The following is a 14063-nucleotide window of genomic DNA, read 5'->3' as shown; positions in this document are numbered from 1 at the left end:
GGGAAAGCTCTTCCACAACATCTACATAACTTTTCAAGTCCACCTCAGGATTCAGAGTCCTTGCTTCTGGGATCTATTGCCTACTTTGTACTGATTGCAGTCTGCCTACGTTTGCTGCTGGATTTTTGCTGATATTTCCAAACTTTGTTTTCTTTCTCACTCCCCACATTTCGAGCTGATCATTGTATGTGCTGTAAGGAGAAGAGAGACTCTTTTATTTGAACGGAGTATTCAGAAATGCTTTTGGATTCATTCTAAGGTCTTTCGATTGCATTTGGACACTTAACTTCAGCCATGCCTGGCCCAGGAACTTTCAGCCTGGAGTAAATTTCTACCTTTGATCTTGTTAGATTGTCTTTCCGGCTGTGGAATTCCATTCCTATCTACCTGCATTTTGTGTGTGTGTGTGTGTGTGTGTGTGAGAGAGAGAGAGAGAGAGAGAATTATGGGACACTTTTTGCTAAGCTGTTAGAAGTTGGTTTTGTCCAGGATTTATAGAAACATTTCCATCTGTTTCAGCCCCTGTGGATTCGTGCAGGCAGACTACTCAACAGGTTTGCAGATCTCTCTTAAAAATCCATATCTCCCTTCTCAGGAGAATGATCAGTGTACCAAGTCATTTTAGTTGCCAAATTTCCCTGTCCTCTCTACAATTATGAAGATTCTTCAGTACTTTTTATGTGACCTTTGGGTAGCTCATATGGATTTTTTATTTTATTTTGCGGGGCTTTTATTTATGATTGTATTAACATGTGCTTGAAAGCAATTACAGAAGTTCCTGGGCGTGCACAGGAATAGCATAAAACAAGGACATGTTGGTAACTTTTTGCTCAAAGCCTGTGCCTAAACTTTTAAAATGTTTTGGGGGCCTTTTTACCTCCTGGGAATTTGAAAATAGGTTGAGAAGACTCTTGTTCATCTAATGAATTTTGGAAACTGAAGATCAGAAGATATGTGTTTTAAAACAGACTCCAAACACAGATTACTAGTAATTTCCTATCCTTATGCTGAAACAGGAGAATAAATCTTGATCCCCAAGCCCAAGTGAGCGAGGCATTTCTAACAGAACAGGGATGTCAGGGATCAAATAAATTTGGAGGACAGCCCAATAACAAACACTATTATTTATACTGAACTTTAAAAATACTGCTGTAATTATCAAAGGGAAATATACTCTCTCCTCCAACATTATTCTTTAATATGTGGAGTTGATGGAGGACACTGATACTTGTAATTAATATTAAATCAGAAGAGCTCGTGCTTTTGGGAATGAGATATGTGGAAAAGATAACTAGCTGGAGAAAAGGGCAAGTACATCTAAGATTGATCCGTTCAACCTGCTGATCATCTTGAAATGTAATCCTGAAAGGGCAGGAGCTGTAGACACACTTCTTGCATGGCAGAGACTCGCTCTGTGATTAGCTCAGGCAGGACTGAAATGCTACATAGTGTTGTTGTGTGTCCTGGCTGGGTTTTTTTAATGCCCATTTGTTCAGTTTATGTTGATCTTTCTGGATTTATCCATTGGAGGAGAAGGAGAAACGCCTAATTTAGATTGTTGGTGTTTGGTTTTTATTTTGTTAAGGCCCCACAGGCCTTTGGGCACTTGGCACCAAGGAAGAGAAATGATTATGGTGAGAAACAGAAGAGGAACCCAATAAGGAGTGCCAGGAGGAAGGGGCTGTAGGTTACTGAGCCCCTCTCCCCTCCTTCCCATCTGCCCCACTTGAGTGGAAACACACAAAAGCTCTAAACTTAACCAGCTCTGTCAACTGTTGGAACCTGCTGGTGGGGTGAGGACACATTCCTGAGCGATATGTGTGGCCGAAGTGCACTGCTGCAGCTGGTAGCATGAGTGCTGGCCCCCAGCTGCAGCTGGCTGTCCTCTGGCCTTGGCTGCTAATGGCTACACTGCAGGTCAGACTTGGCCTTACTGGGCTGGCAGTGGCAGCGGCAGTGGAGTCAGAGAGATCAGCAGCACAGAAGGCTATCATTAGGGTGATCCCCTTAAAAGTGGAGCCAATCACATTGGAAGGAGTGTTTGCTGATGTTGCTGAGGTTACTCCAGCAGAAGGAAAACTGCTGCAGGTAAGAGAAACTTTATTCTATCCCATTCCATTGGCCTTATGCTCCTAGTGCTGTGTGCCTTCCCTCCCCTTCCCCCCCCACATTGCTTCAACTCCTAGTGCAGTGGAATCGTCTTTATTTCCCACGTGTACATCTGTAACCAGAGGAACCATGTGTTTTTTCTCTCTGAGCTGCTCACCTGTTTGCTTTGTAGTATAGTAATGTATCCTGCTGCTCTTTAACCTTTCACACTGTGTCTCTTAAGATAATTTCTTTTATAACTGTTTTTTCGTCCTGTCATCAACTGTAGTTGTATACTAATGCTGCTAGTGTACTAATGCTGAATGTATGGACATGGTCAGTTGCTCCTATGGGGATTATTACTTTCTATCATAGTTGGTGATACAATGCAAAGTCTGGTGAGCCACTTTCCATGTTGCGCAAACACCGCTCAAAGAGGATGGGCTTTCCTCTGATAGATTTCCCCTGCCTCCCTCCTTACTTTTATATTTCTAATGGAGCTGAGGGATACAGGTGGATTCTGTCCTCCATAATTATTGATCCAGAATCTGAGTGTTGGCTCAGCTAAGGAGGCAAATTATCCTCAATTCTCAGGTTCCCCCCACATCAGTACCTTACCTGTTATAAGTGTAATCAATATCTGTTTCTAACATCTTGATCGAAAGAGAGAGGAGAGCCTCTGAACGGATTATGGCAGCAGAGGCTGTGACAGAAGCACAGTTGTGCTGGTCAGTGAGCAGGCTGATTGCTCACATAACGTATCTGTAAAGTTCAGTTCATTGTAGCAGAGCATGGTGCGCTACTGGAGTACCTTCATGTGCCATCTTGTCTGTCAGTGACTTGCCTTGTGTGTCTTTCTCACACACAACTGAGCTCCTTGTTCAAGAACCAGATATTATAAAACTCATGAAGACAGATAATTTTTATTAATTTCAGTTCTGAAGTCGTATTTAATTCTGAAAAGCGTTTGGCTGTGGTGACTTTCCAAATGTGACACTGACTCTTCAGTAACTAAAACAGTAAATTGTTCGTACAGTGGGGGAACAGAAAGATTTTTGAGCCAGTCTTGTAATATATGGTCCTCAAGCTAACAGATTAGAAATGGACAGTAATACAAGATTGAGGCACTGAGGCATTTTGAAGCTTAATTCAGGTTTGTAAAGCAATTTGAACTCGGAATGAAAGTGCTAGAGCAGAGCAAAGTATTATTCTATTAAACCATATTCCCATTATGAAAAGTATCCTCGAAAAATATACTTGATGACCAGTTCTGTCCTCAAGCAACAGCCATGAAGTCAATATCAATGCCATACCAAAATCTACAGTAGTACAGTATGTAAGTGCTGCATTTGAGCATACAGGTCTTCAGATGTTCAGCCCAAAATATAGAATATTGAAAGGTTTTAAAAAGAGGATATCCTGTGTTGCATGGAAGTTCGAACATTTTACAGTGTTTCAAATTGTTATCCTTTTCCTATAAGAAGGAAGCTGAACCCATTCTAAGATACCATAGAATGAACTATTTTGAGAACTAAACATTGGTAGATTGGAGTGTTAAATCTATGAGAGAATAAAAATATCCACAAAATGAAAAGGTTGGAGAAACTCTCAGTAATCATATCTAATGTGTCTAGTGTATGTAAACATACAAACAATACAGTTCAGTATCTGATTTTAGGCCAAAAGAAAAGGAGTACTTGTGGCACCTTAGAGACTAACCAATTTATTTGAGCATAAGCTTTCGTGAGCTACAGCTCACTTCATTGGATGCACTTCATCGGGATTTTAGGCCCTGATTCTGCAACTAGATTTGTACAGGTGGACATTTCCCACCCTCAGAGTCTCACTGAAGTCAATAGTATTCCATCTGTTTGCAAAGGTCCATGCACGTGTAATTGGTTTCAGGATTAGGGCCTAAGATTAAATTTGTCTTCATTTACAGGATGTTTATACCACAACTGCCAGAAAAGCTCAGTCAATTTTAGCTCTGACTCATTATGTGTATGTATAATATGATCTTTAATTACGTTATAACATACTAATACTCAGGTAATACAATATAGTGCCATTTAAAAAAAAAAAAAGGCAGATCTTGCTGTAGGATCCATGTGGTCAGGCCCCTGTGACAACATGGATCCCATTGCAAGAGTTGAAATCTAGATACACAGTTGTAGCTTGTTGTAAGAGCAAATTCACTTTATTTCCTCAAAGTACACAATGAAAAGGGTTTAAGTAACTCAAATATAAGAAACTAATAGGATGGCCTATATATGGGTTCACATTTAAATAGGGAAATAATACATCTTAATTATGATATATTGGAATATCTTACTGTCTTTATATTAATAACATCCCGATCCTGCATGTGTTTAACTTTGGCATCAATGGGATTACTCGTGTGAATAAAGTTAAGCATGTGTGCAAGAATCTGCAGGTTCAAGTCCTTATATATGATTTAGATACTAAACGCAACATTATATTTCCATCAGCTAATGAGAAAAGCTTTTTTTTTTTTTTTTTACCTCCAAGTTTAGATCTAAAGTTGTTACTACATGGGTACATTTCAAAATCAGTAATGTACAACCAGTGAGTCATCCACAACTGTACATAAACTATCAGTGTTACCACTGAAGAGAAAAATGTCTGAACGGTCCTTTGTGAAAAATTGTAGTTCTACTAATAAAGCTAAAGACTATATAACAGCCTTTTATGGATAAATGAAGTTTACTAGAAAGCTACATACTGCAAACTAAAAAATTGGAAAATATAAACTGTTAATACAATGATACAAGATTCAGCTTCAGAATTAATGTAGTAAAATGTTAAGCACTTATGTAATCCTACAGCCCTTTCTTCCATGGGTATTGCCTTTCAGTTCTGTAGGATTACTCATATATAAGGGGCCAAGGGCTGCAAAATTAGGCCTCACGCATTAAAAGAAAATTCTCTATCTATGGTACACTTAGATTGACCAAAATAATTACTGTGAAAAAGGCAGTTTATTATATAAAAGAATTTAATGTAACCAAACATGTAAATATCACTATCAGAATATTTTTTTTATTTTCAATATATATATCAGATTCTGTAGGTGCATTAAAAATGTTTAACTATCAACATTAATCCTAACGTATCAAACAGACTTTATAAATACGACTTCATAAATAAAGCTCTCCCAAGTCCAGAACAAACTCAGTCCTATACCCACCCTCCCCTTACCACAGCATCATCCTTTCTGTTTATACCAGAAAAAGCCTGGGAAAACACTGAATTTTGCAGCATGTCCCAAAGGTCACCAAATCCAGGCTCCTGTGAACAGGGAGGGTATAGGGGATCAAGATAATTCCAAAGCAAAGGATCCCTCACTGAGAAGTCCCTGCCATCAGCCCCCTCCAGTCTAAAACAGAGAACAGTTAGCTCTGGCACTCCAGAGGTAGTATGTCACAAAGAGAGAATAATCTCTCAAGTGCACAGGACCACTTTAGACATTATAGGTAAAAACCAACACCTTATACTTCAAATGGAAATAACGTGCTCTCAGCATGAAACATTGCTTAGTAAGTGGGCAGCAGCATTCTGCACTAGCTGCAATTTCCAAACCGTGTGAAGGTGCAGCTCCATGTAAAGAATGTTGCTGTAATCTATCTTTGACATGAAAAAGTCTGGGTAATTGGAGGAAGTATCTTTACATTAAAAAGGAAAGGACATAACCTTCTAGACAAGCACATTAATAAAAGCACTTTGCAGCTAACTGGAGATCCAGAAGCATCTGAGATCCAAAATGCCCACCAGTTTCTAACCTTAGAAATGTTTGGCAGATGAGCTGCCTCAGTTGTGTTTACTAATAAAATTTCTATCACTACTTCTCGTTTTCTCTATTCTGTAATTTTTATCAGTCTCTGTGACTTGAGTCTCAGCCAGTTAGCTTTTTCATTCATGCCCCAATCTCCATTAGATGTTGGGTAAATCATTTAGTTTCACTGGTAGGGTTTGAAAAGATAGAAATATCAGATTTCCCAGAAAAAATGGGATAGAGCCATACTCCAGATTGACTCTGCCTACTTCTGTTAGAGATTTAGGGATAATGAAATTTATTTGAGAAATATGTGATCATGTAATTAAAGAATGTATTGAAAAGCATACATCCATGGGGTGCAGAATTAAAAATTAAACATTAATGATCATTTATTTTTGGGATGTATAACTGTTCAAACTCATGTAGAAGTAGGAACATGGTATTGCCTTTATATATGATATTAATGAGATCAGTATTAAGAATTCTGTATCCAGTTCTGGTGTCCACATTTTAAAAAGAATGTTGATAGATTAGAAAGGGTAAAAAGAAAAAAAAAAAAAGAGTGATCCAAGGTCTGAGAAACCTGCCAGATAGAGAGACCCTTAAGAAACTCAAATTATATCTATAATTTTATGCAAGAAATAGTTAAGAGGTGATTGATCATAGTCTGTAGAAACCAACATGGGAAAAAGATTTCTCATAGTTGAGAGCTCTTGTAATTTAGCGGATAAAGATATCAGTGTTGGCAACTCTTGTGATTTGACTACAAGTCTCACAATACTTGGTGTTTTTCTTAAAATCCCAGTTGCTAGAATCAGAAAATAGCATGAGAAACTCATTTTTTAAAAAAATAAAAAATAAAAATAAAATAAAATATGCTTTTAGTTCTGATGATTGCAGAGAAAAACTTGAAAACAAAAAGCAAAACATCCTAAAGGCTCAGAAGGCAAAGAAAAAACTCAAAACTTCATATCAAAAAAACTTAATTTTAAGTCAATGACATGATGGGGGGCTGACTCATGATTTTTGAACACCTAGGGTTAGCGATACTAAATAAGATCCAGTGGCTGGAAGCTGAAACTAGATTAATTCAGATTACAAATAAGGTCAAATTTAACAGAGAGATTAATTAACCAGTGTAACAAGTTACCTACAGATGAACCAGATCCAACATTACCCCCAGATTACAAAGTTTAGAAATGGAGAGGGTTCCCAGTATTGGAGTTCTTAGTACATTTGGGAGATGATAGCTCTGAGTGAAGAGGCCCACTCAGTTAAATGTATATGGATACAAATCCCAAGCTTTAAGAAAGTAAATATATTAGTAGGACTATATGGTTGATCTTTGGATCAACAAAAGGATACGGAATGCACAAAGTCTAACAAAATGATAATAATGGGTGACTTCAACTACCCACATGTAAACAGGTCAAATGGTACAATGGAATGAAGTTCAAAGAAGTAATTTCTTGATACTTTTAAATATTGATTGTTTCTTGGAATAACTAGGTATATCTAGAGCACACAAGAGGAGTTTAGGCTATGTCTACATGAGCACTTTTGTCGGTATAATTTACATCATTCTGGGATTGTGAAAAAAACATCCCCTGAGCAAGCTATGTAAGTTAAACCGACAGACACACCAGTGTTTACAGCGCTATGTCAGCAGGAGACACTCTTCCGCCAACGCCGCTCAATGTAGGTGGTTTAATTATGTCTACAGGAGAGCTCTCTCCCATTGGCTTAGAGTGGCTACGAGCGATCTTACAGCGGCACAGCTGCATTGTTATAGCTATGCCGCTGTAAACTCACTAGTGTAGACATAAAAAGAAAAGGAGTACTTGTGGTACCTTAGAGACTAACCAATTTATTTGAGCATAAACTTTCGTGAGGTACAGCTCACTTCATCGGATGCATACTGTGGAAAATACGGAAGATGTTTGTTTTTATACACACAAATCATGAAAAAATGAGTGTTTATCACTACAAAAGGTTTTCTCTCCCCCCACCCCACTCTCCTGCTGGTAATAGCTTATGTAAAGCGATCACTCTCCTTACAATGTGTGTGATAATCAAGGCGGGCCATTTCCAGCACAAATCCAGGGTTTAACAAGAACGTCTGGGGGGAGGGGAGGTTAGGAAAACAAGGGGAAATAGGTTACCTTGCATAATGACTTAGCCACTCCCAGTCTCTATTCAAGCCTAAGTTAATTGTGTCCAATTTGCAAATGAATTCCAATTCAGCAGTCTCTCGCTGGAGTCTGGATTTGAAGTTTTTCTGTTGTAATATCGCAACTTTCATGTCTGTAATCGCGTGACCAGAGAGATTGAAGTGTTCTCTGACTGGTTTATGAATGTTATAATTCTTGACATCTGATTTGTGTCCATTTATTCTTTTACGTAGAGACTGTCCAGTTTGACCAATGTACATGGCAGAGGGGCATTGCTGGCACATGATGGCATATATCGCATTGGTAGATGTGCAGGTGAACGAGCCTCTGATAGTGTGGCTGATGTTATTAGGCCCTATGATGGTGTCCCCTGAATAGATATGTGGACACAGTTGGCAATGGGCTTTGTTGCAAGGATAGGTTCCTGAGTTAGTGGTTCTGTTGTGTGGTATGTGGTTGCTGGTGAGTATTTGCTTCAGGTTGGGGGGCTGTCTGTAGGCAAGGACTGGCCTGTCTCCCAAGATTTGTGAGAGTGTAGACATGGTTATAGTCTAAAGTAAGTAACATACAAGTTCTAATTCAAGAATTAACAGTAGTTGAGCCACTAATAGTGACCATCGTGTAGGTTAAACATCCTAAAAAAAGTACCAAAAAAGGACCCGGTGACACTAAACTTTAGAAAGAGAGACTTCAATAAAGTCTAGTCAAAAAGACCTTGAAGGAAAAGAAAAAAGTCCTTGGATGTGGCATGGATGCTACTTAAACTAAAAGTAGAATCACAGAAGGCCTGTGTAGCCACTGAACAAAAAGGAGAACCAGGAAGTAAATATGACTGTGGGTACATCTATGCAGAAAAAAAAAAAAAATCCACAGCAGCAAGTCTTAGAGCCTGGCTCAACTGTCTCAGGCTTGTGGGTCTTGTGCTGTGGGACCTAAAATAGCAGTGTAGATGTTCGAGTTTTAAAACCCGGGCTCCATCCTGAGCCTGAACATCTACACTGCTATTTTTAGCCCTGCAGCTTGAGCCCTGCAAGCCTGAGTCCATTGACTTGGGCTCTGAGACTCACTGCTGCTGTTTAAGATACCTACTGTTTAAGATACTAAAACTTAATTCAGTAATGTCTCCCAAGGATATGACAAGAAATTGCCATATGTATCATAAAGATAAATCAGGAGTCTTTGTTCTCTCTGTCCCATAACACATGAACAAGGAGACATTCAATGAAACTGAAAGATTGTAAATTCAAAACTGATTAAAGGAAATACTTTTTCTCACAACATGTAATTAAGCTGTGGAACTCTTTGCCACATGATGTCACTGAAGCCAATAATTTAACAGGCTTCAAAAAGGGTTGGGATATTTATCTGGATAACAACAATTTGTTATAATAATGCTAAAAAAAGATTGGAAATTATATAAAACCTCCTGCTTCAGGGTTTCAGCCCATCTCTACTAGGAATTAGGATGAGGGGACAGATTATCCTTCATATGCCTCTTGTGGGGTTTCTTGCACCTTCCTCTGAAACATCTGAGGCTGGCCCCTGTCAGAGACAGGTTATTGGACTATATGGACCATGGGTCTGATCCATTGTGGCAATTCCTATGTGCTGATGTCTGTTACTGAAAATTTGGTAGAAATTTCATAAACAATATGCACCAAAGCCAATTTTGAATGCAATAATATTTATCAATTATAATTTTTAGTTATTCAAGTTTTCAGAAGTAGCAAAGAACCTATTTAAGATCTAGCCACCTGCAAAGTTTGAAGTTGTAAAGTTCAGCTGAGTATACTTTTGTACAAAATTATTTGTGACTGTGCTGTTTATAAATAAATAATATATATTTAGTTTACCCACTTTTATGACTCAAAAGTGGCTATAAGATTTTCTTCAAACTTTCCTAAAAAATCCCTTTCCTTTGGGTTGAAACAAAAAAATATCAACCCAAAAAGGAGAAAGTGATGCATGTGTGATACAGCATGGCCAGAAGACAGCAGGAGAGTGATATAGGAGAGATATGTAAGTCCCAGTATGAGGAGAAGCCTCATTCCCTGTAGAGGGAAGAAACATTTCTATAGATTAAATAAAAGCACCTGAAGCCAATTAGAGCACCTGAAGCTAGTCACCTGATAAAAACCCCCTGCTTCAATCAGCCAGGGAAAGGAGTTGGAGCAGAGAGCAGTCTGAAGGAGTTGAAGTAGAGGAGAGTTTGGAGACGTGCCGTGGCTGGCTAGAAGACCAAGACTCTAAGTAAAGAGACACCCGGCTTGTGCAGAGACGGGGGGCAGGAAGCCCCACAAGCTGAAGAGCAGGAGAGGGAAGTAGCCCAGGGGAAGGAAGCACTAGTTCAAGTGGTTTACCACTATCCCTAGGGCCCCTGGGCTAGGAGTAGAGGGCGGGCCCGGGTCCCTCCCTCTCCACTACCCTTCTCTGTGTTAATAGTGGGTCAGTAGATACCCTAGTTCAGGGGCAGGAAACTGCGCCCTGAACCCTCCCACCCCAAGAAGAGGAAGCGCGGGACCCATCATAATCGGCAATTTGCCACACATGAATGAAAGTAGAGATGTCTAATTATGTTGTAGCCTTAACTGTAGTATTCACTACCATGAAACCTGGTATAACGATACAATAGCCTAGAATCAATTGGGTTTTTTAAAAAGCAAAACAGTAGACAGAGTGGCACAGCATTTTAAGGAATCCCCCAGACTGTAAGAGTTTAGATAGCATCACAGTCCCAAATGTCCTAGCAGATTGTAGTAGTAGTTGTAGTTGATCTGTAACAAAGTACTAATCCCTAGAGAGGGGGTGTGAAATTATTTCTAGTGGGGATTGATGTGAAAAGTCCCAAGATGTGTGTATCAGCAGCAGAATGGAGGTCAACTTCAGATAGAATCTAATGCATTTGTGAGTTACAAATTAAGTGCAAATCAGGGATCATATGATATTTTTGTGTCTGCAGCCCAGAATGTAAGTATCTGAATTTAGATACAGCAGGGGTATACACCACACACTCTCTCCAGTTACATGAGAAACAAATCACAGAGTAAAAATGCAAGTTTGTCTCAAGGGGTGATGTTAAGGATCCCACACTTTCCTTTGTGCATTGGTCTGAGTCAAGAATTCTGAGCACCAAATTACATATTTTAATGAGTTGGGTTTTTTTAACCAGACTGACCTGTTTATTTTGTCTCAAACTCTTTTTCGAGGTCATGCCCCAAACATGACTTTTCTGGTGGGCTCAGAAGGGCGCCATACAGGGATGAGAAGTGAGGATTTTGTAATGGCTAAATTCATTACAAAATCCTTAGTGCTCTGAGTATTGTTGATAAATTGTATTTGAACTGAAGCGTGTTCTAGTCCTGGAAAGGTGATAAGGAAGTGAGCAATCAGAAAATAAGCAGCTAGGGTGGCAGTAGGAAATTCCTGTCCTAAAGTTGTTGGAAAGGAATGAGCCCATTCATGTCATTATGGACTTGGATAAAAGAAACACTTTTACTCTCAGTCCCAAACTTAGTTCATGGAAGTCAGAATTATCTCTGAACAAGAGGACTGAAGTGGGGGGATGTTTTCAGTGTGAGGTGCTTGTGTGCACACAGTGATATTGATGCTTTTACAGCCATTCATGAACAATGTTCAAAGGAACAAGAAAGTGTTGCAGGTAAATAACTGAACAGGGCTGAGCAAAAGTGATGAGTGTTGAAGGGAAGGAGCTAAGTGTGACTATGAAGTCTCAAAGAGAGGATTGGAAGGAGCTGGATCTGTGAGATGAGAAGGGGAAGAAACCTATCATTTGTATTCTGGTAGTACCTAGAGGGCTGTCAGGATTGGGGACACATTGTGCTCTAAGCACTAAACACATCATTGCTTACAGTCTAATTAGTAAAAGTAACCACGATACCACAATGGACCAATAATCCCTCCAGTCTAGTATTTCTGGCTCCAGAAGTAGGCTGCAAGTAAAGGCAAAAACCACCATAAGATTAATCTGTTCCAAAGCCAGAAGGGACCACTGTGATCATTTAGTCTTATCTCATGTATAACACCAGCCAGAGAACCTGGCCTCCTGTATAACAGACTATAGAACTTTCCCAAAATAATTCCGAGAGCATATATTTTAGAAAAACATTGAATCTTGAATAAACATAATACACTTGCTAGTGTATTCATAGATATTAAGGTCAGAAGGGACCATTATGATCATCTAGTCTGAGCTCCTGCACAATGCAGGCCATAGAATCTCACCCACCCACTCCTGCGATAAACTTCTCACCTATGTCTGAGCTATTGAAGTCCTCAAATCATGGTTTAAAGACTTCAAGGTGCAGAGAATCCTCCAGCAAGTGACCCGTGCCCCATGCTGCAGAGGAAGGTGAAAAACCCCCAGGGCCTCTTCCAGTCTGCCATGGAGGAAAATTTCTTCCTGACTCCAAATATGGCAATCAGCTGAACCCTGAACATATGGGCAAGATTCACCAGCCAGATACCCAGGAAAGAATTTTCTGTAGTAACTCAGATCCCACCCCATCTAACATCCCATCACAGGCCATTGGGCCTGTTTACCATGAATAGTTAAAGATCAATTAATTGCCAAAATCATGTTATCCCATCATACCATCTCCTCCATAAATTTATCAAGTTTAATCTTGAAGCCAGAAATTACTTTTGCCCCCACTGCTGCCCTTGGAAGGCTATTCCAGAACTTCACTCCTCTGATGGTTAGAAACCTTCATCTAATTTCAAGTCCAGACTTCCCGATGGCCAGTTTATATCTATTTGTTCTTGTGTCCACATTGGTACTGAGCTTAAATAATTCCTCTCCCTCTCCGGTATTTATCCCTCTGATATATTTATAGAGAGCAATCATATCTCCCCTCAGCCTTCTTTTGGTTAGGCTAAACAAGCCAAGCTCTTTGAGTCTCCTTTCATAAGACAAATTTTCCATTCCTCGGATCATCCTAGTAGCCCTTCTCTATACCTGTTCCAGTTTGAATTCATCCTTCTTAAACATGGGAGACCAAAACTGCACACAGTATTCCAGTTGAGGTCTCGCCAGTGCCTTGTATAATGGCACTAACGCCTCCTTATCTCTACTGGAAATACCTCGCCTGATGCATCCCAAGACTGCATTAGCTTTTTTGATGGCCATATCACATTGGCGGCTCATAGTCATCCTGTGATCAACCAATACTCCAAGGTCCTTCTCCTCCTCCGTTACTTCTAATTGATGCATCCCCAGCTTATAACTTAAATTCTTGTTATTAATCCCTAAATGCATGACCTTACACTTCTCACTATTAAATTTCATCCTATTACTATTACTCCAGTTTACAAGGTCATCCAGATCCTCCTGTATGATATCCTGGTCCTTCTCTAAATTGGCAATACCTCCCAGCTTTGTGTCATCTGCAAACTTTATTAGCACACTCCCACTTTTTGTGCCGAGGTCAGTAATAAAAAGATTAAATAAGATTGGTCCCTAAACCAATCCCTGAGGAACTCCACTAGTAACTGCCTTCCAGTCTGACAGTTCACCTTTCAATATGACCCGCTGTAGTCTCCCTTTTAACCAATTCCTTATCCACCTTTCAATTTTCATATTGATCCCCATCTTTTCCAATTTAACTAATAATTCCCCATGTGGCACCATATCAAATGCCTTATGAAAGCTAGGTAAATTAGATCCACTGCGTTTCCTTTGTCTAAAAAATCTGTTACTTTCTCAAAGAAGGAGATCAGGTTGGTTTGGCACGATCTACCTTTTGTAAAACCATGTTGTTTTTTGTACCATTTACCATTGACCTCAATGTCCTTAACTACTTTCTCCTTCAAAATTTTTTCTAAGACCTTGCATACTACAGATGTCAAACTAACAGGCCTGTAGTTACCCAGATCACATTTTTTCCCTTTCTTAAAAATAGGAACTATGTTAGCAATTCTCCCGTCATACGGTACAACCCCTGAGTTTACAGATTCATTAAAAATTCTTGCTAATGGGCTTGCAATTTTAT

At 39.4% G+C, this 14063-nt stretch overlaps 1 protein-coding gene across 2 annotated transcripts in view; it reads left to right on the top strand.

The window, feature by feature from the left end:
* The first annotated feature begins 716 nt into the window (after window positions 1-716).
* RNF43 (ring finger protein 43) overlaps window positions 717-14063 on the top strand; it is a 130709-nt gene continuing 117362 nt past the window's right edge. For both annotated transcript variants that reach the window (XR_012155431.1, XM_073315639.1), the window contains exon 1: window positions 717-2088. Coding sequence is in view for 1 of the 2 variants with exons in the window: in XM_073315639.1 (XP_073171740.1) it covers window positions 1852-2088 (237 nt within the window). In the remaining variant the exon portion in view is untranslated. The remainder of the gene's footprint in view (window positions 2089-14063) is intronic.

This window comes from Lepidochelys kempii, chromosome 17, assembly GCF_965140265.1.
Source record: "Lepidochelys kempii isolate rLepKem1 chromosome 17, rLepKem1.hap2, whole genome shotgun sequence".
Lineage (NCBI taxonomy): Eukaryota > Metazoa > Chordata > Testudines > Cheloniidae > Lepidochelys > Lepidochelys kempii.
The sequence above is the reverse complement of the archived record's forward strand: the minus strand, read 5'-3'. Positions and strand labels throughout refer to the sequence as shown.